We start from the raw sequence: 27,005 nt of genomic DNA on the forward strand, positions 1-27,005 counted from the left end.
CATGCCTTATCACTGGTTGAATGGCTTTTCTGCTAGCTTGTAATTTCCAAGAGGGCTTTTTCATTTCCACCTGCTTGATTTTTAATGTTTTACCAAATAGACAATATGTCTATATGTAGCTGTCAGATTTTTTTTTGGTTTTGTTTTGTGGTTATTATACTATTACTTTGTATAGCCAAGAATAAAGGAAGTGAAAGAATATGGTGGGAGAGGTAAGTGAGGAGAGATACGTGCAGCTAGTTTTTGTGGGAAGATAGGATTTGTTCTAGAAGGGCTAGACCAAAAGAAAAATAATAATTAAAAAAAAAACTGTTTGCAAATAGGTCCCATTTTCCACCACAACAATAAGGTTGGTCCGATGTTGGTAAACTTCACCCTTAGTGCTGGAAATAACAGATACCTCCCAAGGGAAGACCCAGGGATAAGAGGACTAACAGGTAACAGGACAGTAATATGATGTGGAAGAAAGCTGGGGAGCCTTGAGATAGTTGGTGAAGTCTCCCATTTCTCCATCCCAGCAATGTGTGTTTAATGCCCTGAATGATACGGAGGTTGTGGCTGGTGGTAAAAATGGATACATGTACCTGTTTGTTGCACTAATTAATCTACACACTCGGTTTACAGCTTAGTAAGTAGTACTTTCATGGAGCTTTATGGAATTTACCAGAAAGATTTGATCATCATATAAATGGATATAAAATAAAGGAGCTACCAATTTGTAATTTGAGGATGGGAGTTGGGCTGAAAATTAATCTTTACTTGACAGATATTTCTGGAAATGCAATGTAAATGCACAAAATAACAAGGTTTCAGCATAAATGCTTAAGAGAACAAATTTTAAGAGCATGCACTGAAGTTAAAAATTAGTTAGATGGCTATAAATATTTTATATTTATATTTTAATCAAGTTCCTTTATCCCTTCTACAATATTTTTGTATTTCTTACTTTTCTTCCATGGAGAAAATAATTAAGGAAGCTTTAGTTGAAACTCACTCTCATCTGGTCCTGGTATCATACAAATCTTCAGCTTAGTCAAAAATCAGGGAAAGGCTGAAAGGAAGGACAACACGGCCTAAACCAAATGCAACTGGAAATTATGAATGTGGGAACTTTAATCTTATAAGGGCCCCTACAAACTGTGGTGTATTTGTAATTTTTTTAATTATCTCAGGTAATTTTTATATCCTACCAAATCAACAGTGTTGATTTTTTTAAATTACATCCTCTATTTTTTCCCCACTTATAAGAGTCTAAATGGTTTGATTATATGAATGCATTGTATGAAGCAGCGTTATCATTTATATTGCTGCCAATCTCTATTTGTAATATTAGGATGTCCAAAAATTGTCCTTTACAAGCTGGTTAGTCTCACTGACTTCTGAACCAGTCTGCTCTACCATTAGGGTGGTGTCTCCTGCCACAGGAACATAAACACCAAAGGCTAGATTGTGAAGCACTATAGAAATGTAGGAGTTATTATGTCACAGGCAGGCTCACAAGAATTTGCTTGGAGAAATAGTTTGATGATGGTGAAGGTGTATTGGGTTTCCTAGAAACCAAATATCATCATAATTTCTTTTCTATTGTGCTCATGTCCATTTAATTAATCATCTTACTAAACTGCTAACATAGTCTACTTAGGGTAAAATGCTCCTCTATCCACCAAAAACAAAACAAACAAAAAAACCCTGAAATTTTTCATGTCTGATTTTTTTGTCCTGTTTTACACTTGACCATTATTAAATTAACCTGATATTTTTCCTGCCGCTTTTTTATTTATGATTATTTCCAGATATTAGTGTTTAAGTTCTTGATGTCAAAAGGTCAAAATGTTGTATACAATTTTATTAATATTTAGAGATTGTTTAATAAGTCAACGCACCTAACATATTATATGCTGATTGTATGTGTCATTTCCTAGGGTAATTATGTCTGCTATAACCACCAGAGTAATTGAGTTCCAAATTCCCAATAATTGTCATAGTTTTAATTAACACCTCCATAATTGTAACAGTATGTTTAGAAACCTAGATTGCTATATTTTCTAAAATATAAGATGAAAGAATAATGATTTGAAAATTAAATAAGCTGCTTGTTTTTATGCTGAATCCATTTATCCACTTTTACTCATATTTTAACATAATTAAACAACATGAGAATGAAATAGATGTAATAAAATAGTAATATTAATAGCTTTCTGAAATAATGAAATGAAAAGCATAGAGCCAACACCATAGTCTTCTTTCTCTAGCTGAGTCATATATGTTTTTAATGTTGGAAAATAATTTAACAGTGTAAAAGTCACACATGCATTTGTCAGTTACATTACTTCTACTTTTAATCTGGGTTTCACTCATGTTAGAAAATAAATGATTGATTGTTTTTCTTTTTTACGGTTTCCATTGCTGTCAATATAAGTAGACATCCTTACTGAAGCATACACAAGTTTTTATAAAGATATTTACAGCAAAATATTCTAAGATTATTCATGTTCAAATGTAGTCATCTTTTCTTTAAATTATTTTATTCAATCATTTATTCATCCAACAAATCTTTACTGAGTGCCTGTTCATGCTCAAGGGATTGCTTTAATTGTCAACTATATTATTTGGGGAATGCTAAGCTTCCATGATAAGGAGATCCACAATTTAGTGGCCCAAACCAGAGAAAGTTTTATCTCCTCACACATTATAAACTAGGACAAGTAGATGGGCTCTGCTTCATTACATGCAGGAATCCAGACTAGTTTGTTGCCATTTGTCTTAGTTGGTTCAGGCTGCTATAACATAATATCATAGGCTGGGAGACTTATAAACAACAGAAATTTCTTTCCTACAGTTTGGAAGGCTGGGAGTCCCAGATCAGGATGTCAGCATGGTGGGGTTCTGGTGAGAGCCATTTTCTGGGTTGCAGACTATTGTCTTCTGTATTCTCACACAGTAGAAAAAGAGCAGGAGAGCTCTCAGGGGTCCCCTTTTGTATGGACACTAATCCTATTCATGAGGGCATCACCCTCATGATCTAATTACTTCTCAAAGACCCCACCCCACAAATGGATTTTAGAGGGGAACCACTAGAAGTCTTCTATGGCCCAACCTCTACTCATCTAAATATGAGTGGTACACTCTTCATTAAACAAACAAAGATACACCTACCTTCTGCCCACAGGGAAAAATCCAAGTTCCGTTTCAATTATTGCAACCAGCTCAAAATACAGAATCTCTGGGAAATAGGCAGACCTCTACAATGGGTCTTAATATGGTACTTTTAAATCTGGCAATCTATAAAATAATAGACAGATTATCTTTCCTGCCCTCTTCCCCATAAAAAATATCCAATATAAAGGGGTGGAAAAGGAACATAATAACTACAATAGAAATTTATTTGGGGAAACACTGAAGACCCTATAGGAAATAACAATTACAAAATCTTGCTGAACAGAGATTAAATGACACCTAAGCAGCAGCATTGAATACGTTTTTTGATTAGTACATCTGGCAACCTCAGTTCTCTTTTCTGGAAATCACACTTGATTTACTGGAAGGTTCTTCCTTATCCTAATGGACAAAATGGGCTCACCCATGGCCACATGTGAGTGAAGTAAAGTAGAGCATGGCCTCACTGAGGACAGTTTTACAGCATGATTCCATCAGGTGCATGTTTGGGGGTCTGAGGACTGTTCTGGGGCTCACATGTGTTAGCAAATTCTAATGGGAAGATGTGAGGGAATCTTTGAGCAACATTCATTATCCCTTGCTACTGGAATACAGAAACAGTTGATTTCTCTAATCCTGTTAAGCCCCAAATTTCTGAACCCTCTGCCATTTTAAGTGATAGAACATAAATCGGGCATAGATAATTTTCCTTAGTAAAGTTCTGTTCACTTTTGTTTCTTCTGGAAAAATGGCTCATTCTCACTCAAGCTGATATATCATTTACAAACCTTTCTACAAGCAGCAAGGATTATTAACAGCAAAGATTACTAACAGGATTTGTCCAGCTTTTTTTTTCTTGTAGCGCCAAAGTATACACAGACCAATAGCCCATTGTCCATGTTTTCTCTGGCAATGGCATAACAAGTGTCATCAGCTTTCTATCCTACAGTATTTTTTTTTTCTTGCACTCTATACCCTCCCATGAAGTGAATGCCACAAGTTTTGGAATTTTAAGGGCAGTCTGCCCTTTTACATATTATTGGTTTCAGTATTTGATTCAATTGTTGTATCAGAGATTCAAAATCCACTGGCTTAAACAAGATAAAAAAAATTTTTTTTCTCATAATATCCCTGAGGTAAGCAGTAGTATAGAGTAAATCTTTTCCAATGTGATCAGCTAGGCACTTTCCTCCCATGTTGCAGTCTGTGATTTCCTAAAGCATTGTCCTTATTTACATGGTAGATGCCAAATCATCACTTTGAGTGCATTCTACCAACGGAGGAGGTGATGGTGCATAAGACCAAGATGAGGAGCTTCTCCTTAAATTGGAAATAACCTCAAGGTTGCCACTCTCCCTTCTGTGTACATCCCATGTTTCCTGACTTAGTCACAGGGCACATCTAGCTGCAAGCGTGGCGGACAAGTGTATTTTCTGTCCATGTAAAATATCTTCCTATGGAAGAAGTGAGAAGAAATAGTTGGATAAGCAAAAGTACAGACTCAGGAAGAGTCCATTACAATTATTATCCACTTTTTCCCTTTATTTTGCATTATCTATTATCTTACAAATGTCTTTTATGTTCCACTTTACCCTGTTTAGAGTTCTGAAAGTTAAATTCCATCTTGGTGTGTACGTATCATTTGCGATAGACAATAACTGTAGCTTCTTTGTCATGGTTTTTCTCACTACTGTTCTTCTTCCCTCTCATCTGCATCAATTCAAATTAAAAGGCCAATGAAAAACATAGTAATGCTATTAGACAGTGTTTGGTCGTCATAGAACACATCCTGGGAAACATAATCAGGCTGACTCACAGGAACATGATTGACCGTGAGGAAGGCAGGGAGAAGCTGCTGTCAATGCCCTCATTTTTCTCTTCACCCCTACAAATGGGAGTGCTGCTTGTTAAATCATATTCTCGGGACTGCCACTTCTTGATCATCCAGGATATCAATGTAACAACTTTCAGGAATTTGTTACACATACACCAGTGTTCTCAGTTGGGTTGCATGATTTCTATTAAGATACGTCTGTGAAAGAAGAGATGAACATCCAGCCACCAGCATGGCCTGAGACTTCTACAGTCTTGAGCCATTAGAAGGATGGGGAGAAGAACATATCACTATACATTTTTCTTAGGTAGTTTATCCTGGGCAATGATGGCTGGGCCAGTTAATCTTCCCCACCCCAACTTTACACAGGAATTGAATTTGTGCATTACCAATTGCCTCCTAGAAAGAAAAAGATGGGCAAACTTCTCTCTGTCTCTCTCTTTTATCTCTAATATGTAGACTTTTATTTTTTATTTTCTGCTTCTCTTTCCTTACTATCAATGAAATCTCAAGTATTTAATTTAATTAGACTTATAAAATTGCCTTGAGGGATAACGACAACCACATAATTTTGGGCTTTTCTGTCTTTCTTTCCACCTTAACCCTTTGGCTTTGATAGCCCACCTTCACCTCTTATGTAATTTGGTATTTGGTATAAAGCCATTTCCTTGCCACACGTCTATATACTTAAAAGGAATTGCTAATCTTGAGATAATTTGTAAGTATAAATTCATGTATATGTAAATTTATAAATTAAGATTTAGACAGAGGACTTTTAAGTGAAAGAGCTTATTTGAGGGAAAAATACAGTGTATCACAAATATTTATAGATCTCTCAGTAAGATTTAAAAAATGCATTCATTATCCAAATACTAAGCTCAATTAAAATAATTTCCATTTTTTGTATAGTATTTTTAAAAATTATAATTTAGTTACATTAGGCTACTCATGTAAAATGGTGTCTAGTCTCCCTATGAATAATTCAGTCCTTTATTCCATAAATATTTATTGAGCAGCTATCATGTACAAAACATTGTTCTAACCAATCATCCTGAAATCATGACAGCAAGTGAACAAAGGAGAGATCAAGTCCTATATCAGGGAGCTTTTACATTCTAGAAGTGGGAAATAGCCAATAAGTAAATAAAGAAATGTGTGTTTGTTTGGTTATATGATATGTACAGTGGTGATTGACAAACACTAAGATGAACAAAGCAAGGTACGGATGAGTGAATGCTAGTTTATATAGATTAGTGAGAGAAACCTCTCACAAATGACAATGGAGTGAGTTCTAAAAGAATGAGAGAAGAGACCACTAAATACTTAGGAAAAGCACGTTCTAGGTACTGGGAATAGCAGATAAAAAGGTGCTGAGACAGTCATGTGTTTGTCATATTCAGGGAACAGCAAAGTGCCCTGAGCAGACTGCGCAAAGGAGAAAGTGGTAGAGGTCTAAGAAATACTAGGGGCCAATGTGTGTAGGCAAAAACAAGATTTTTAAAAATTTTTTCCAAAAGGATATGAGAAGCTATTGATGGGTTTTGAGTAGAGAAATAATATGGTCTAATTTACTTCTATAAGAATTATTTTGACTGCTAAGTGGAAAATAGAAACCGAGGAAGCAGGGCCCAGAGATCAGTTCGAAGGATATTGTATTTGGTTAAGTGAGAGACGGTGAAACTTTAACCACATCACAGCTGTGGAGATGTTTACAAATGTTCAAACTCTGGATATGTTTTGTAAGTAGAAATGACAGAATTTGCTGTTTGATTAAAGATTAGATGTGAGAGAAAGGATAGGTCTCCACAGTTTTCAGCATGAGTAACACTATTTAAAGTGTTGTCTTTTATAAAGATGGGAGTCATTCAAAAGCAGCAAGCCTGAGTTGGAAAGAAAATCAAATTTTACATTTGGATATGTTATATTTTACATCCAAATGGAAATGTAGAGAAGGCAACTGGATCTATGAGACCAGAGTAGAGGCAAGGCGCCAAGACTGAGCCTATTTGGAAGTCATCAGAATAGAGATGGTATTAAAGCCATAGGATCAGATGAGATTGCTTAGAGAGTGAATATCAATAGAAAAGAGAAAAATTCTAATAACTGAGCCCCTGTGGCCTTTGGGATTAAGTGGCTGAAAAAGGAAACAGGTACCAGTAGAGAAGCATGAGGAAATGGAATGATCTAAGGAGATCGAAGAGAGGCCATCTCACCGTGTTTCCCCCAAAATAAGACCTAACTGCACAATCAGCTCAAATGTATCTTTTGGAGCAAAAATTAATATAACACCCTGTCTTATTTTAGTATAGACGGGGCCTTTATAATAATATAATATAATAAATATAATATAATAGATACTATAATATATAATATAATATAACACCAGGTCTTACTTTACTATAAGACTGGGTATAATATAATATAATATAATATAATATAATATAATATAATATAACATAATATAATACTGGGTCTTATATTAAATTTGTTCCAAAAGACGCATTTAAAGCTGATTGTCCAGCTAGGTCTTATTTTCGAGGCAACACGGCAGAAGCAATTGAAGTGTTTGAAAGAACAGGAAATGATCAACTGTGTTAAATGGTGCTCCAGTAAAATGAGGACCAAGTCTTGACCATTGAATTTGAAAATGTCAAGATACTAACAAGAGCTGTTTCAGTAGAGAAAACAGCCTAACTGGAATGTCTTCAAAAGTATATGGAAGGAGACACAGTGAAAAAGAATGAGAAGAGTCATCTCTTTTCAAGAAATTTTGCAGTAAAGAAGCAGAGAAACTGACAGTGGGACAGTTGCTAGAAAGAGATATCGGGGGTAGGGAGGGGTTTTTGAGGATGGAAGACATAGAAGATGCTTAGATGCTAATAGAAATGGTGCCTTAAAGCCAGAAACTGTTGTTGTGGCACAAAGTGATGACAATTGCAGTGGGGGAAGATTTTAAGTAACTCGAATAAGAAATAGAGGAAGAACACCTCTTTCTCAGTTACTAAAATGTGGAAGCATCTAAAAAACTGTTAAGTAAAAAGAAATAGCTTATATATTTAAGAAGTGCCTGAATGTACTGTGGAAGGCTAAAGAGGAGTATAAATATAATTTCAGTGTTTGAAAGTGAAGGTAAAATTGATGCATATTTCTTAAAGTAACAGCATTAAAAGCCATAGAAAATTGAACAGATGTCATCTTATATAGCACTTTTTTCTCGGAAATAAACCTTTTACAACTCTCCTCTTGACAAATTTTGAAGTCGTTATACTGGTATTTTAGGGGAAATTTGGTTAATAAATTGGAGGATAGAGATAAAGAAGTACTGAGGTGGCATGAAAAAATCATAGCGCTCCTTGTCGATAACCTGTATTTTCTTACTATTTCTTTAGGATTGTGTTTTATGCCTAGAGGTTCTTAAGATACTACCTTAGCACACACTTTGCTTTCAAATTCCATATGAGTTTCTGGGTTGTTCCCTCTTGATTACAGTAACATTGACTGCTGTCTAAATCTGTTGCAGTGTGCCTGAGTATTATGACTACGGTCATGGAGTAAGTGAAGACGCCTATGACAACTACGGTAAGACCTTTTCTTTACTAAAACCATGAAATCAGAACATCCATCTGTCACTGACAACTCAGAAATTACTTCTAGCTTTCTCCCCCTAGTTTTTACAGAAGTCTAGACTAAATTGATTTATGTAATTCCAGGGTGAGACTTGACGTACAGAGCCAGTGCTAGAAAATTGGACAGATCAATTTTGATCAAAATTTCAAAAGCAATTAATCACAATCATAAATCATTTTCAACAGCAACAGTGAGCATTCTGAATAGTGTCTTCTATGTTTCACTGTGCCTGTTGTCTGACTCATTGATTTCACAATAATCATATGTCTTTCCTGCTGTCACAAAGATCGTCAGAGTATTATACAGTTAAAATATTTAAAAATGTTTAAGGGCCGATACTGTAGCTTTCAAGTTATTTTCTACATTGTGCATAGTTCTTAAAATTGCCAAATAACACTTGGCTCATAAGAATTAATAGTCAATAAGTATATTAGCCTATAAAATTAATTAATTTCAAAATGCATTACTTAATTAAAAATACATATGACTTGAAATTAATTGTAATTCAATTCAGTAAGATTTTATTGAGTGCCTATGCAATATCAATGTAGTACATCACTTGTGAAGAGTGGTTTCTGGTTCCTTAAAATACATCTGCACCATCAACAGTAGACCACTTTGAAAAATGTACAGCTGAAAAATACTCATTTAAATGTACAGCTGAAGCTGAACAATAATGAATGCCAACAATAATTTTATATATATAATGTGATGGCTCGGTGCAATGTCGGAGGGATAGTGGAAGGGGGGATGGGGAAGGGGGGTCCACAGTGTGAGGGATATAAATGATGAACGTCTAAGTATTACCTTGTCTTGTACACATGAAACTAATAATAATAATTAAAAAAATAAAAATAAATAAATAAATAAAATTTTTAAAAAATGTTCCCAGTTCGGGAGTTTTAGAAAAATAATGCCAAGGCCATTCTGTTCCTCTTTATCGGGAGCAGTGAAGGAGATGATGCATGTTCCCTGTAGGGTTCCACATGATAAGAGTGCAGTGCTTCATTGGGAAGGAGATGGAAAAGGAATGATCCAGACATCTAGAGGAAAGGAAGAAATTGCTTCCTCCTTGGAACCAGAGTCACTAGATGGACTCATTCTCTCACTGGACTACTATTAGGCTGAGTTCATTACTAGGAATAGAAAAATGAACCAACACAATTGTCAATCATAAGTTGAACACATTATATATTTTTCCATGTATTTCTTTATAATAAATTGTAATATTAAGTACTTTTATCTTCATTTGATCATAGGGAAACTGAACAGAGGTTAAGTCAATATGAGAGTATAGCTGTGCAGCTCAACTTCTGTTTTTATATTCTCAGCAGTGCTTAGAATGCTATTACTTGGGGCTACCACACACGGGGTACCTATTATGGCTCTATGCTAAGCAATTTATGATGAGGATTAGAGATTATGAAGATAACGCTCATTACACATTATATGTATATTTATATAATCTAATTCCCATTAGAATCCAGCAAGGTTCACACTCATATACGCATCTGCATTTTACAAATGAGGAACTAAGGCTTAGAGCACTAAGTAGACTGCCTCAGTTAACAATTAGCAAATGACAAAGCAAGAGTGTGAATTCAAGTTTGTCTCATTTTGTAGATGGGAGTGGGGTCAGAGTTCAGTGGACCCTGGGACAAGGAACAGGATCTGGTACTTTAAACTTGAGGGTTTTTTTTAAGGAAAAATATTCAGCTTAGTGAGATTTCTCTAAATCCTGCCAGGTGGCGACCTACTAATCTGGGGGGATGAAGGTTTCTATAATATTCTCTTTCCCAGACTCCAGCTTCTCCAGCATCAATCAAATTGATCTAATCTTTTGCTGGTGTGAGAGATAGGGATATTCTCCAAAACAACTTAAACATATTTTCAGAAATTACTTCACAGAATTAACAGGTGATGGACAAGATTGCATGGGTCTGATTCAGTTAATAAAGCACAGCTTTAATTTTGTTCTCTCTAGAGTTTTCCCTCATTGAAAAGAGGGGGTCAAAGGCATCCACTGGTGTTTAATAAAAATACTAGCATCCAAAACCCAAAGCCACATCACTGGGCCATCCAGTCTGAGCTGAGAGACTGCCTAGCGCCCCAGAACACACCTAACTAGGCAGCATTCTCTGAGTTCCACACAGCAATAAGTATATGTCCATTGTTTCAGGCATATTCTTAATCAAGTGGGAGACAAGCCACATGCCTTGTATGATTAGTTACTGAGAATGACAAAGGAATAAGACACAAGGGCCTTTCTTTTATTCATTCGACTTTAGTGCACATCAGTACTGCCAGGCTCTAGGAATATGGTGGTGTACAAGACAGACGTTATCCCTCCCTGGTTCCTGCTGTCTGCTGGTGAGAAACATGGCTACATATAAAAAGTATGCCATGTTATAAAACATGTGATGCAGTATTTTTGTAGAAGGTCAGAAAACATTACTTATTTAACAAATATTTATTTAATGGCTAATACATATATTTAATTCATTGTTCTCAATCCTGAAGATACTGCAGGGAACAGTCTCTTGAAGCTTACATTCTAATGAAAATACTTATTATTTATAAATCACTTTTTTAAAAAGGAAATTTTACTTTCATTCCCAGTCATTGTTTTTTACACTTGACACATCAATTGAGGAAAATCACATCTATAAGCTTTACTTTACAGCATTATATGCACTGAATCAATGGCAGGGATGAAGTTGATGATATATGACTGGGTAGTTGGTAATGAGAAATGACATTTCTATTTCTAAATCTTTACATTTTTAAAGTGTTAATACCATGGAAGGCAGTGAGGAAAAGCATGTGAATGCAAACTATTGCCTCTCAGACCTTTTAATGGAGATGCAGAGCCACCTTTACCATGCAGGAGAGGTGAGCTCATCTCTATAACCCATGGATCTTACAGTGTTCTTTGTGGTTATTTGGTTGTCCTGCTACAGCAAAATCTGGAGACAAACAATTTATTTTACTTTAGAAGCTACACCTAGGTTTCATTCTGGGTCAAATTATAGTTTACCAACAAGCAATTCTCTGCACACAGAAAGCAGGTGATAAATTATTTTTAATAAAGTAATGAGGAAAATTCAGAAAGGGATTTAACTATTTGGACAGAGTAAGGAAGATATTAATTAGGCAGCGATTTTTACTTCATAACTTTTATTTAACTATTTTATTAACTAAAATATCAGCCAAACTCACTATATTCTTAATGTTGAAAGACTAGACACATATATGCCTAGAAAAAAACTTTTTCAGGGACCATGATCTTTTTTCCTTTGGCCGCTAGAATCTGTTGCCATTTCCTGACATTATTGACAAAACATTAGTTCAAGAATGCACCCCATAATCAAGGTGTTTTTACTCCTTGTTTGAAAATGTTGATAGGTCAACTCTATATGCATTCTAATTTGGGAAGTGCTTCTTGATTTTCATGACAGAAGGATGATTATTTAGAACAGAATTAATTTCAAGAGAAGATATTCCAGGGACTGAGGCAAAGAAATTTCACCAATCCATTACAATCCTTTTCCATGGTGAGGATTTCACTGAAAACAATATGTATGAGGAAATGAGTTAAGGAGGGAAGCTGCTTACAAACCAGGATTCCAGCAGCCCAAGGTCATCCCACTGCCCAGTAATCCTCTGGCTCACTGTGGCCCATCTGTGGTAAACTTTGGGCAACAGAATAGGGGTCAGGGAATTCTGAACAAGAAGAATGCCAATGTTTTAATGGGTACAGATGTGAATTGATTTTATTTTTTAAGAATTGTATTTTGCCACCTGTGTTTAGAAATCTAAGCAGATGCATAGGTCTGAATAACCTAAAAAACAAGTTATTTCTTTTCTTAGTCTAAAAATAATACACATAGAAATAATACACTATAAAAAACTTAGGTCAAAGAAAGAAGGAAATGTAAATCACTGTATGCTGTTATATTTGTTCATTTTTTACACTTTTTATAAGTTTTACCAATTTTTAATCCATCATGATACACATTTTATTTAAAAAGAGAACAAAACTGAGACTGCTTTATAAAAATTTCTTTACAATTTTTCTATCATAAAATGAAAAAGAACGATTTTCTTTCAGTTCTATATCATTAGGATTGTACCTTGACAAAATGCAGAGTTTAATGTATTTCCACATGTGCTGTCAGAATTAACTGCTAATATGCTCAGTTGAAAAGGGCTACTCCCTTCTTTTGTATATGCAGGAAATAAAGAGAATACTTGCATGTCAACAATATGTTCATAATTTAAATTTGGATAATTCTCATACTCATATTTTACATAGACAATAGAAAAAGGACTAAGTCAAGTGACAAAAAATAATGAAAGCTCAGCATTATAACCGTGAAGCCAAATTACGTGAATAGGCATTATATGTACTCAGCTTTTGTATTATTATATAGAGGGAGCTTTAAGTGCAAGCTTCCTGCTGTTATCTACAATATCTAAATGGGCATAACATTTAAATAGTGTGTTTCCCTGAAAATAAGACATGGCTGGACAACCAGCTCTAATGTGTCTTTTGGAGCAAAAATTAATATAAGACCCAGTCTTATTTTACTATAAGTAAAATATAGTAAAATGAGACAGGGTCTTTAATATCATATAATATAATATAATATAATATAATATAATATAATATAATATAATATAATATAATATAATATAATATAATATAATAATATAATACAAGTATAATAATACCGGGTCTTGTATTAATTTTTGCTCCAAAAGACTCATTAGAGCTGATTGCCCAGTTAGATCATATTTTCTGGGAAACACGGTATGCATGTAGAGCAGCGATTTGAGGACCCACTCATGTCAAATTGATTTTTTTAGTTAATTGTCCATACCTCACATATAACTAGCATCAATTTATATCTTTAAATCATTATATCTTTAATGAACAGTGCACAATCTTTTAAATCAATAATATTTATTCCAAAATATAAATGTTGCATCTCTACTTATTTGCTCACTTTCATTCTGAATTAGTAATTCCTCTCTGTCACATTTTGTTTGTGTGATGGGTAAAGATACTAAATCTCAATGGAATGTTTACATGTTTATTAAATAAGTAGCACCAATTCTCAGTTTCCTGGCAACACCCCAGACTCAGACAGAAAGAGGCTCAGGGTCAGTTGCGGCAGACTCCCTCCTCCACTGCTCAGGTTGGGAGGAAGAATTGTGGGGCAAACCGAGCTATAGCGAGGGTAGAAGGAATGCTCTGTGGGAAAACTGGGTCTTGCATTCAGAAACACTCATGGATGGCATCTCTCATCCAGGATTCCTTCTGAAATGATTTTAAATAAAACACCAGAAGTAAAATCCAATCATTGAGTGTGACACTTCTCTCTGAATCTTCATACATTGTGTTATGTATATCACCTGATTGAAATTGTGTTTGTCTCTTTTGAGCCCATAATCCGTATTGAAATAAGAAATCCGTTGACTTCCGAGAAAATCATGTACCCTTCTGGGCTTCATAGTAATTAAATTATTTAAGGTATTTACAGGTAATTTAATATATAATATTAAACTTTTTTCTTGCAGCAATGAAAATATACAATTTTAAATATTAATTTTTTAAAATAAATATTGGACTAAAATACAACATAATTATTATTTATTATATTTGATATTGATATTCAGTAAATATTTCATTGATGTTATTTAATTAATATTTAAATATTATATTTCTGATAACGAGTTTATTCTTGGAACATGAATATTTGACTTACAGGAATTCCAAATCAGTTTCTGCTTCTTTCAAATATTTCCTAATTTATCAGTCATTGTAATTGTTTCCGATAAGTCTGAATAGCTCATGAGTCAATAGGGTGCATTTTAAGTACAGTACATAGACGAGCTTGGCTAAGCAATGCTTCACATAAAAAATACCTCCTAAATTCTCTCTGAGACTGACATCTAAAAATGGACACCAATACTCTCTTCTCAGAGAAAAGAGCTGTTTATAAAAATGCATTTAATGTATCAACTGAAGAGCTAATTATTCATCCATTCTTTAGTGGCATTTTAGATGACAGCTGTGTGGAACCAAGGAGGATAATATTAATACACTATCATGCAATGTATAAAAGCAAAAATAATTTTTGTGCTGTATTCTAGGGCATTTGAGTGCCTCACTTCAAGTCGATTGCAGAACACGAATGTATTCCTTTTCTGTTGAGGAGCTGGAATAATTATTATCCCAGTGTTAAAATAAGCACTGCATTGATTAATCTGTAAAACAGCAAGAAAAAATGAAGCTAACTGGCCATCATGCCAGGCAAGTGATTCAAGAACAAAGATTGTCAATTCTTAATAGTAAATAAAAATACAAATTTGAAAAAAAAATAATTTTAGAAATGAAGATGAGTTTTCTTAAAATGGGCAAGAATTTATCAGTCGTTTTAAAAAACTAATGTATACAGCAATTTATTTTTTTAATAAATAGTAAGGTTGTTACATGATAAGTTATTGAAAACAATACTGTGATTTATTCAATTTAACTTTTCTGAACTTTGTTTTTACGGTGTTTCCCCCAAAATAAGACGTAGCTGGACTATCAGCTCTAATGTGTCTTTTGGAGCAAAAATTAATATAAGACCGGTATTATATTATACTATATTATATTATAATATAGTGAAAGACTAATGATACTGTGCTTTTAAATCATTTTAAAATTCATTAAAAATTTTCTATTGACTTAAAAATGTTCTATTCCTTACACTTTCAGAGGTTACAGTGAGATGGATATCTAATCCAACTAGTCTTGATAATAAATGCAGATTATGTTGCTTAGGCAAGAAACAATCAAAAACAGCATGCACCACTACTTCATGGCTTGCAATGCTAATTTTAAGTTAGCTGTACTGACAGTTTCAGTCTTGTTTTGAATTATGCATTACTAAATTAAACAGTTTGTGGCAAAACTGGAACCTGTTTTTTATTATTTTAGGTCAGAGATTCTTTCCCTAATTCAAGATTCATTTTAGAATCACCTGGTGAGTTTTGGAAAAATACCAAGGTCCAGTTACCACCCCAGATCAGCTATATCATAATCATTTTTTTTCCATTTTTTACCTTAGAAAGTTTAAACAAAAATTTAAGTTTATTGGAATAATATTTTTTAGTAAAATTATATAGGTATCAAGTGTACATTTGTATAATACACCATCTACATATTGCATTGTGTGTTCACCACCCAGAGTTTATTCTCCTTCCGTCACTGTATATTTGACCCCGTCTTACCCTCTGGTACCCACTAAACTGTTGTCTGTGTCTGATATTTTCGTTTGTTTGTCTTATTTCTTTATTCCTTTCAGTTTTATATTCCACATATGAAGGAAGTCAAATGTTTCTCAACTTTTTCTGTCTGACTTATTTTACTTAGCATAATAATCTCAAGATCCATCCATGTCGTCACAAGTGATAACAATATTGGAGAGGTTGTGGAGAAAAAGGAACCCTCATTTGCTACTGATAGGAATGCAAATTGGTTTAGCCACTATAGAAAACAGTATGAAGGTTCCTCAAAAAATTAAGAATAGAATTACTGTATGACCCAGCAATTCCTCTTCTGGGTATCTACTCAAAACTTCTGAAAACATTTATCCATAAAGGTATATAAATATAAACATATATATATATATATATATATATATATATATATATATATATATGCACATATATATATGTCCCTATGTTCATCGCAGCATTATTCTCAGTGGCCAAGACGTGGAAACAATCAAAGTGTCTTTCAATAGATGATTAGATAAAAAAGAGATGGTACATATGTACAATGGAATATTACTTGGCCATAAGAAAAGATGAAATATCATAATCTTTGAGGATGAGAACTGGGTATCAATTTTAAAAATTCCTGGGTGGTCCTGTGTGCAAGCTAAAGTTGAGAATAAGTTTTAGACAGATACATTCCTGGGAGCATGATGACAGTAGCCTGTGGTCCTAATATGAGAGGTCAAAACTGCTCCAGGTATTAGCATTCTCAGCAGTAACACACAAGTTATATGTAGGCTACTTTTAGAACATTAGGTAATTTGTAAGTAAACATTTGTATTATGAAACTGCATTTTAAATTCACTTTTACAAAAAACTTTAGGTAATGGAAATAGAATTTAGTCCCTTTTTGAAAATTGTGTGTTGAACAGTTACATCTCAAACCTGACTTTGTCGAAAATTTACCAGAGTGCACAAAAAAATATATTAATAGTCCACATGCAGCTAACAACTCTTGTTGAGACAATAAAAGGAGCCATAGGAAAGTATTTTTAACACTTTCTTTTCTGCTGAGATAATGTATTAAAAGTATATATGCAATATGGTATAGATTTATATTTAGAATGTAGAAAAAAAGGGAACTTTTTTAAACATACAAAGTACAGAATACAAACTATGAAGCTAGGAAAACATTTTCTTACCCACATAGAAATATACCAACCAAGAAACTATATATCCAAGATGTATGTATATATATATATATATATATATATATACATATATATATATATATATATGTGTGTGTGTGTGTGTGTGTGTGTGTGTGTGTATGTGTGTATATATATGTGTGTATGTATATATATATATGTGTCATACATATGTATGTATACATATATATACATATATATATATATATATATGTATATATATATATAATTTCCAGAGTTTGGGGAGATTTCTGTGTTTATTGAAAGAGGTCATGAAATAAACGTGCTACACTTGGATAATTTTTTACCTTTGCATGATTTTATTTTTATCCATACTATAATATATGTTATAGTGTACATTGGTTTATAATATACATTATAGTATGGATAAAAATAAAGTCAAGCAAAGGTACAAACAGTAACTAGGAGAGCTCAGTATTCTGGGAGAAGATGACAATGACTTGCAGTGAAATAGGTTTCCTGGAGATGGGAAGAAATGGATGGGTTAAATATATATTAAGGAAGAAAAAGATGAAGCTTGGTTATTGCTTAGATCCACTGGGCAAAGAAAAGATGAGATCATTAAGATGTGAAGAGGTTTTGGTGGGTAACTAGGTAGATAGATGGTAGGTAGTTGCATCATTTGCTCAAATAGGACATTTGGAAAGATTTATTAGGTAGGATGGAGAAAAAGATGAGTTTAGTTTTTGAAAAAGTTGACTTTGAGACACCTGAGGAGATGTCCCACAGGCAGTTAGATATGTATGTCAGAAGTTCAGAATGGTTTGTGACAACTAAAATGTGTCATCAGTATTAGATTAAGAGACTTGCTGCAGGGGTCTTTCAACAAGGAAGAGGAAGAACCAGAAGTCAAATGCAGCTCTGACTGCAAAACTCTTGGGACTCCCATTCAAAGGGAAGAGATCCTTCTGAAGGAAGCCTGTGGCTTCTTCTATAGATACAAAATTAAGATGTAAAATATTTAAATATAATTAATTTATTCAATAAAAAATTACTAAGTGTCTGCTATGTGCATCGTAAAATACTAACAAATTCCCTTTGTTATTCTCTAAGTGGATTATCCCCAGTGTTACTTTTTCTTATCAGAAAATATCTTTAAAAAAATTTGAAAGAGGGATAAAAGCTGTAAATGCTTCCCATAAACTGACTGGATTTCCTGACAGCATAACTAATGGTGAACTAAAAGTTAACTCTTCTTGGAACAAAATTCACTATGTTTGTCTGTGAAAACAGATGCTGATCATTTATAGTTCTCCTTCAGTATTTTCCCCTTTTACTATATGCTGTTTAAAACAACAAACTCAGCAATTAGAAATAGTGGCAGTACACATTGTGTGGATGAAGGGTGGAGCCATTCAGTTCCAAAATTCCATAAATATTTTTAAATGCTCAGAGCAGAGCAGATAACTCTGCCTTTCACTTTGCATGAGTGACGACCTAGATTTGCACCTTTACAATTCAGTTCAAGCAGCCACATTCCTCTTACTAAAAATCAAATTACAATCTCAGTCATTTAGCTAATTGTTTGTCCTTGGAATCACCAAGTATTATGTAATCTGAAAGGAGTAAAATAAAATGAAGTCCTATTTTCTAGGAAAGAAAAGGAAAAAGAAGGGGCAGTCCGGAGTTTCTTTCAGATGAAAGAGGTGGTGAAAAGATGATGAGACAGTTATAAATAAAAATTCTGGGTCTTCACAACATGTAAACTTTCTGAGCTAGTTTCCTTTTCTTAAAAAGGAAGGGAACATTAGCACTTATCTTGCAGGAAAATTGTATTTTCTAATAATATACATAAAATGTCTAGCCCTGTGTTTCTCCCTTAGAAGGTGTGATGGTAGTATCTTCCTTTTTTAATAGCATAGATATTTTAAAATTAAATGAGGAAAATGGACATTATTATTATAATGAATTACAACAACAACAATAAAATGTCTAACCTATTTTCTTTGGGAAGAAATATCCATAAAACAACATGTAAGTGTATATTTGAAAAATGCTTATAAATAGAATGATATTCCTCTGAAATATCAGAAACTTAGCTGAGACTAAGAAAATTAAGCGGCTTAGAGCCAGTGTAAATTAGAATCATCCTTGTTGTAATGCTCTAATATAATTGGAAAACCAGGCACTAGCAGCCTGTAGCAGTAGAGATTAATTTAGATTTCCTACTTTAGTTGTGGGTTTTGCTAACTGGTTTATAGTGTGTGAAAAATAAATAGCACGAGCTGTCCTTTTCCATTGTAGAGTGTTTAAAATAAATTATTTTGAGGGGTATTTGATTAATTACTTTTTTCAGTTACAATTGACATTCAATATTATTTTATATTAGTTTCAGGAGTATAGCTTAGTGGTTAGACATTTAATATATAATTTATGCAGTTATTCATCCCGATTAGTCTAGTACCCACCTGGCACTATACATAGTTGTTGCAACATTTTTTATTATATCCTCTAGGCAGTACTTTACATCCCCATAACTATTTTGTAACTACCAATTCCTATTTTTTAATGCCTTCACCTTTTTCACCTTTTTCCCCAACCCCCCTCACATCTGGGAACCATCAGTTTGTTCGCTGTATCCATGAGTCTGTTCCTGTTTTGTTTGTTCATTTATTTTATTCTTTAGATTCCACAAATAAGTGAGATCATATGGTATTTGTCTTTCTCAGTCTGACTTATGTCACATAACATAATACCTTCTAGGTCCATCCATGTTGTTGCAAATGGCAAGATTTCATTCTTTTGCATGGCTGAATAATATTCCATTGTATATGGGTTACCACCCTTTCTTTATCTAGTCATCTATTGATGGGCACTTGGGTTGCTTCCATATCATGGCTATTGTAAATAGTGCTGCAATGAACATAAGGGTGTGTATATCTTCTAAAATTAGTGTTTTGGATTTCTCAGGATAAATACCCAGAAGTACAATTGCTGGGTCATAAGGTAGTTCAGTTTTTAATGCTTTCAGGAACCTCCAAACCATTTTCCATTGTGGCTGCACCAATTTGCAATCCCACCAAGAGTGTAAAAGAGTTCCCTTTTGTCCACATTTTCACCAACACTTGTTGTTTGTTGCTTTCTTAATGATCGCCGTTTTGACAGGTGTGAGGTGATATCTTATTGTGGTTTTAATTTGCATTTCTCTGATGATTAGTGACATTAAGCATCTTTTAATATATCTGTTGGCCATGTGTATGTCCTCTTTTGAGAAATGTCTATTTAGGTCCACTGCCCATTTTGTAATCAAATTGTTTGGGGTTTTCTTTTTTGGTATTGAGTTGTATGAGTTCTTCATAAATTTTAGATATTAAAGCCTTATCAGATGTATCATTGGCAAATATCTTCTCCCATTCAAGTAGGCTCTCTTTTCATTTTGTTGACAGTTTCCTTTGCTGTGCATAAAGTTTTTAGTTTGACGTAGTCCCATTTGTTTGTTTTTTCCTTTTGTTTCCCTTGTTTGAGAAGATAGGGCAGAAAAAATATTTCTAAGAACAATGTCTAAGAGTTTACTACCTGTGTTTCTACTACGAGTTTTATGGTTCCAGGTGTTACATTTAAGTCTTTAATCCATTTTGAGTTTATTCTTGTATATGGTATATATGGTATAAGAAAGTGATCCAGTTTCTTTTTTCTTTTTTTTTTTCTTTTTTTTTTTCCTTTGGGTCTATCTGTCCAATTTTCCCAACCATTTTTGAATAGACTGTCTTTAACCCACTGAATGTTCTTTTCCCACTTTGTCATAGACTAAATGACCATATAGGCATGGGTTTGTATCTGGGCTTTCAGTTCTCTCCCATTGATCTATGTGTCTCTGTCTGTATGCCAGTACAATGCTGTTTTGATTACTATAGCCTAGTTTAGTTTGATATCAGTAGTATAGTTTGATATCAGTTAGTGTAATGCCTCAAGCTTTGTTCTTCTTTCTGAAGATTGCTTTGGCGATTCAGGGTCTTTTGTGGTTCCATATAAATTTTAAGATGATTTGTTCTAGTTCTGTGAAGAATGCCATTGGTATTATGATAAGGATTGCATAAAATCAGTAGATTGCTTTGGGTAGTGTGGACACTTTAACGATGCTAATTCTTCCTATCCAGGAGTGTGGTACATGCGTATGCTTCCATGGGTTTATTTATCTCCTTCAATTTCTTTCTTTGTTGTTCTGTAGTTTTCCAAGTACAGGTTTTTATCTCCTTGGTTAAATTTATTTCTAAGTTTTGTTTGTCTTTTTTGATACAATTGTAAATGGGGTTGTTTTCTTAATTTCTCTTTCCAACAGTTCATTATTAGCGTAGAACAAGGCAACCAATTTCTGAATGTGAATTCATTTATCATTTCTAGTCATTTTTTGGTGGAATCTTTTGGGTTCTCTATATGGAGCATAATATCATCTGAAAATAATGAGTTTTACTTCGACCTTTCCAATTTGGATGCCTTTTATTTCATTTTCTTGTTGATTGCTATGGCTGGGACTTCCAGTACTATTAATATGTTGAACAAAAGTGGTGAAATGGACACCCTTGTCTTCTTCCTGATGTTAGGAGAATGGTTTTAGCTTGTGCCCATTGCATATGATGCTAGCTCTGGGTGTTTTGTGTATGGCCTTTATTAGGCTGAGATATGTTCCCTCTATTCCCACTTTGCTGACAGTTTTTATCGTAAAGATGCTGGATTTTGTCAAAAGTTTTTTCTGCATCTATTGCTATGATCATATGACTTTTATCTTTCATTTGCTTATGTGGTGTATTACATTAATTGATTTGTATATAATGAACCAAGCAAGAATATATCTGCTTGATCATAGTGTACGATCTTTTTAATGTTTTGCTGAATTTGGTTTGCTAATATTTTGCAGAGGATATTTGCATCTATGTTCATCAGGGATATTGGCCTATAGTTTTCTTTTTCTGTAATGTCTTTGTCTGGTTTTGGAATCAGGGTAATGGTGGCCTCATAAAATGTGCTTAGGAGCTTTTCCTCCTTTTGAATTTATTGGGATAGTTTTAGAAGGATAGACGTTAATTCTTCTTTGAATATTTGGTAAAATTCACCTGTGAAACCATCTGGTCCAGGACTTTTGTTTCTTGGGAGTTTTTGATTACTGATTAGATTTCTGATTACTGATTAGATTTTGATTACTGATTAGATTGGCTAGTAGTAACCAGTCGGTTCAGATTTTCTGTTTCTTTTTGATTCAGTCTTAGAAAATTGTATGTTTCTAGGAATCTAGCCATTTCTTCCAGATTGTCCAATTTGTTGGCATGTAATTGTTCATAATATTTTCTCATAATCCTTTGTATTTCAGTGGTGTCCATTGTTACTTCTCTTTCATTTCTGATTTTATTTATTTCAGTCCTCTCTCTTTTTACCTTGATGAGTCTGGTTAAAAGTTGATCAATTTTGTTTATCTTTTCTATGAACTAGCTCTTGGTTTTATTGGTCTTTGTATTCTTTTTTACTCTATTTTATTTATTTCTGCTCTAATCTTTATTATTTTTTTCCTATTTTCACTTTGGGCTTGGTTTACTGTTCTTTTTCTATCAATAATCCCTTTAAGTATAAGGTTAGATTATTTGAGATTTTTCTTGTTTCTTGAGGTAGGCCTGTATTGCTATGAATTTCCCTCTTAACGCTGCTTTCTCTGTGTCCCATAGATTTTGGGTCATTCTGTTTTGATTTTCATTTGACTCAAGGTATCTTTTGATTTCTTCCTTGATCTCATTGTTGACCCTTCACCATTTAGTAGCGTGTTATTAGGCCTCCATGTGTTTGTGTGTTTTTCATTTTCCGTTCCTTGTAATTGCTTTGTAGCTTCATCCCTGTGGCCAGAGACGGCACTTGATATGATTTCAGTCTTCTTAAATTTATTGGGACTTGTTTTGTGGCCTAACGTGTGGCCTATCTTGGAAAAAGTTCCCCGTGCATTTGAAAAGAATGTGTATTATGGTACTTTGGGGTAAAATGCTCAATTAAATGTCAATTAAATCTATCTAGTCTGGTGTGTCATTTAAGGCCATTGTTCCCTTGTTGAGTTTCTTTCTGAAAGATCTGTCTATTGGTGTCAGTGGTGTGTTAAAGTCCCCCACTGTGGTTGTATTACAGTCAATCTCTCACTCTATGGTGGTCTATATTTTCCTTATATATTTAAGTTCTGCTATGTTGGGTGCGTAAATGTTTACAAGGCTTATATCCTCTTGTTGGATCGATCTCTTTATCATTATGTAATGTCCCTTTTTGTCTGTTATTATAGATTTTGTTTTAAAGTCTATATTGTCTTATATAAGTATTGCTACCCCAGCTTTTTCTTTGCTTGTTTGTTTCCATTCTCATGAAATATCTTTTCCCATTCGTTTACTTTCAGTCTGTGTCTTTCAATCTGAAGTGGATCTCCTGTGGACAGCATATGTATGGGTCTTGTTTTATTATCCATTCAGCTATCCTATGTCTTTTGATTGGAGTGTTTAATCATTTACATTTAAAGTGATTATTGATAGATACATAGTTATTGCCATTTTATTATTCATCTTTATGTTTTCTCCCCTCCCCTTCTTCTTCTTAAAGAAGTCCCTTTAACATTTCCTATAATGCCAGTTTGCTGGTGATTAATTCCTTTAGCTTTTCCTTGTCTAGGAAGCGCTTTATCTCTCCTTCAATTTTAAATGATTTCCTTGCTGGGTAGAGTAGTCATGGTTGTAGGTCCTTGCTTTTCATCACATTGAATATTTTGTGCCAATCCCTTTTTGCCTGCAAAGTTTCTGTTGAGAAATCAGCTGACAATCATATGGGAGTTCACTTGTAAGTAACTAGCTTTTCTCTTGCTACTTTTAGGATTCTCTCTTTGTCTTTAATTCTTGCCATTTTAATTATACTGTGTCTTGGTCTGGGCCTGTTTGGGTTCATCTTGTTTGGGACTCTCGGCACTTCCTGGGCTTCTATGTCTATTTCCTTCAACAGATTAGGAAAGCTTTCCGTCATTATTACTTCAAATACATTCTCAATACCTTGTAAAATAAATTATTTTTGAGACTCTTTTTCTGATCTCAGAAACATAAACAACTAGCTATGTTGGTCTAGCAAAGTGTGAACATAAGAGTTGTGCCCTCAATAATCTCTATGATTTCCTGCATCCTTTCTGAACTGACTGAAAGTTAATTTACTCTGAAAATGGCATTTTAAACCTACTTCTAGGAAGATAAACATTAAAAGTTTACTTTCCAAGTACTTAAATAATGCTGACTTTTCCTCAATTGGTGCTTTGTTCCTATACTTCATTTCCCCCCGCCCACAAATCTAAACATTTATAGTATCTCTGGAACAATCATACAACATGGTTTTGCAACTTTAAAAATCATCCAGATTTTTCTTTCCCACTCTGAATGCTCCCAAAGTACCTGGCCCCATGGCAGGAATAAGAGCACACTGAGAAATGAACACCACTTAATAGACCTGATTCTGCTGAGAGCAGAGGATTTGAGATGCAGAAGATTTTTAAGTCACTAGAGTAACATTTAATGCAGAAGAAGAGATACCAGGGTAATTTACACCCCTTTATCAAAGTAAAATGTTCCTCAATGATTCTTATGAGCATGTAATGGAGATGTACTCTACGGCATTCTGTGAAACTTGACTCAACTGGGTAAAAAAATCAGTGTGAGTTTAATAAAAGAGAGGTGGAGTAATTTTTAAAAGAAACATTGATATATTTCAAATATATGCAACACTATAACCTAATTGCTAATAGTGTGCTTCTGAATAAGAATCTTGTTTTACTTGTTTTGCATAATTTATTTTAAAATTCCTTTTTAGTTAGTAATATCATTTATATGCAGCTTACAGGTATTTATGGTATTCTTACTAGGCATCTGTTAACTTAGAAGGTATCTTTTCTCATAGATCTTAGAATCCAGTTTAAGAAACAAGACCAGATGATACAAAATAACTAATATAGGAAAATCTTTAAAGAAAGTGAGTTATCTTACATAGGTTAAACATCTGAATTCTTAATTATGCTACATATTTGCTCAGAATATTACTTCTTTGAGAAAAAACAACAACAGAGAATAAATGTTAGAGTTCAATCCAAGTTCATTTAAATGATGGAAGTTAGTATCTCCCTTACTTAGGCTTTCTTCAGAATTTTCTTCAAATATCAATTATAATCAATGAAATTTCATGTTAGCTGTGTTCTGTGATCTCCTTAAGGTCCCTTAAACCATCCTCAGATGCTGGGGTAAGTACAGTGACTGGCATATATGAGATCTTTGGTAAAGAAAAAAAAACAACAATTTATTTAATAAATGCTTCATTTGCCCCATTTCCTTCTTCTTTCATATACCATATGGTACATTAAAATCTAATTGAGAAGTCTAGAAATGTTGGGAATATGATCAAGTAACTTAAGCAATGTTTGCCATATCCTCATTTGCTATTTCCAGATCCACAGTTCTGTAAACCATTCCAGTAATTTCAACTGGCAGACAGTTATTTTGTACCTTTTCTAAGTAATAATTTATTTGCTTGATTCACATGCATAGTCTAGCTAATACTTCTGATATGACAATGATCCTGATATTGAGAGCATCTTACTTCCTTTATCATTTTCCAGAAGGACAAAGAAAGATTATCTCTAAAGTTCATTGTCTGCAGTGATTTATTTTTCTAATGACATTCTAGACCACCTCATGGGAATAGAAGCAATTGGCCAGGACTCCAAAATTTGCATGAAGCCAAAAAATATTTTAAATCTACCTTGTTTGCTGAAAAGAGAACCCCAAGAAAACATATAAATTCTAAGGCCATTCCTGGGCATTTATAACTTCAAATTTTAGAGAATTCCCACCATGAGGACCATATGTTTGGGTGTTTTCCATGTGTAAGTTTCCATGGTGGACTGCAGTTAGAATTCCTTGTATTTTTAAGAATCACTTCTATCTTTGATCCTTATAGTGAAGAAATCCAAGAGGTTCTTATGAGCAATGAGGTGATTAGCTGACAATATAAGGCTCAATTACACACTATATGATGACAAAAAAAAAAAAATATTCATTGAATCAGTGCTCCGGTCCAGATCAAAGACCATCACTTCACTGAGAGATGCTGGCTTATATTATCATATGGAGATTGTAAATGTGTGGCTACACTGTATACAAACATTATGATATTAGGGAAAATAGAGACCAAGGAAATTTGGCACAAATAGAAAAAAAGTTTTCTTGATCTCAAGAAAAATATTTTCTTGATATTATGGAGAATATGTAAATAATGAACTCAAGATCTGAATTAAGTGAATAAATCCTTGACTTCTCTGCTAATGGTAAGGAATCCTAGGAAATCTAAAGCTCACCTTGCCTGGGTATGAATTCATTTTGGCTGTCTTTCTTGTTACAATTATGGAAGACTAATAGTATTTCCCATTTTCCTAGCCTTTTCAAGGAGGAAAGAACAATAGTATCAATACCCATACAAACAGAATTATGAAAGAGCACATTTTTGTGCAGTGAAACATAATGTTTTTATTCTTTTTTGTAATGGGATTCTGCTATGATTGTTTCATTGACTCCAATAGTGAATACTTTTGGTATTAGCTAATTGACCCTCTTCAGTAAGAAGTCTGACTTCAACTCCATAACAAATATATGATTTCTCGTTATAGAGCTTTCAAAATTAATGTTGAATTTCTTCAGCTCAATTGTTACTGTTTTCAAGGTTGTTACAGGGAGCTCTTTCTGCTTCATAGTTTGTAGAGTTAATCATTCATTCTTCTAATCGTTCCTTGCATTCAAACCCCTACGAGGCATTGTATTTTTTCCAGTCACTAGGGATAGAGCAGTGAACAGGGACATTTTCCATTTTAATGTTGGCCAACAGTTAAAAAAATCTAAGGTTTT

The 27,005-nt window shown here is 33.8% G+C and overlaps 1 protein-coding gene across 7 annotated transcripts in view; it reads left to right on the forward strand.

Moving 5' to 3' along the window:
* The window catches only part of KHDRBS2 (KH RNA binding domain containing, signal transduction associated 2), a 542,840-nt gene that overhangs the window by 469,364 nt on the left and 46,471 nt on the right, over window positions 1-27,005 (forward strand). For 5 of the 7 annotated variants that reach the window (XR_013993122.1, XR_013993123.1, XR_013993124.1 and 2 more), the window contains exon 8: window positions 8,511-8,569. The exons of the other annotated variants lie outside the window; for them this stretch is intronic. Coding sequence is in view for 1 of the 5 variants with exons in the window: in XM_081044942.1 (XP_080901068.1) it covers window positions 8,511-8,569 (59 nt within the window). In the remaining 4 variants the exon portion in view is untranslated. The remainder of the gene's footprint in view (window positions 1-8,510; window positions 8,570-27,005) is intronic. 7 annotated transcript variants of the gene reach the window in all.

The sequence above is a fragment of the Rhinolophus hipposideros genome (genome assembly GCF_964194185.1).
Source record: "Rhinolophus hipposideros genome assembly, chromosome: 3".
Lineage (NCBI taxonomy): Eukaryota > Metazoa > Chordata > Mammalia > Chiroptera > Rhinolophidae > Rhinolophus > Rhinolophus hipposideros.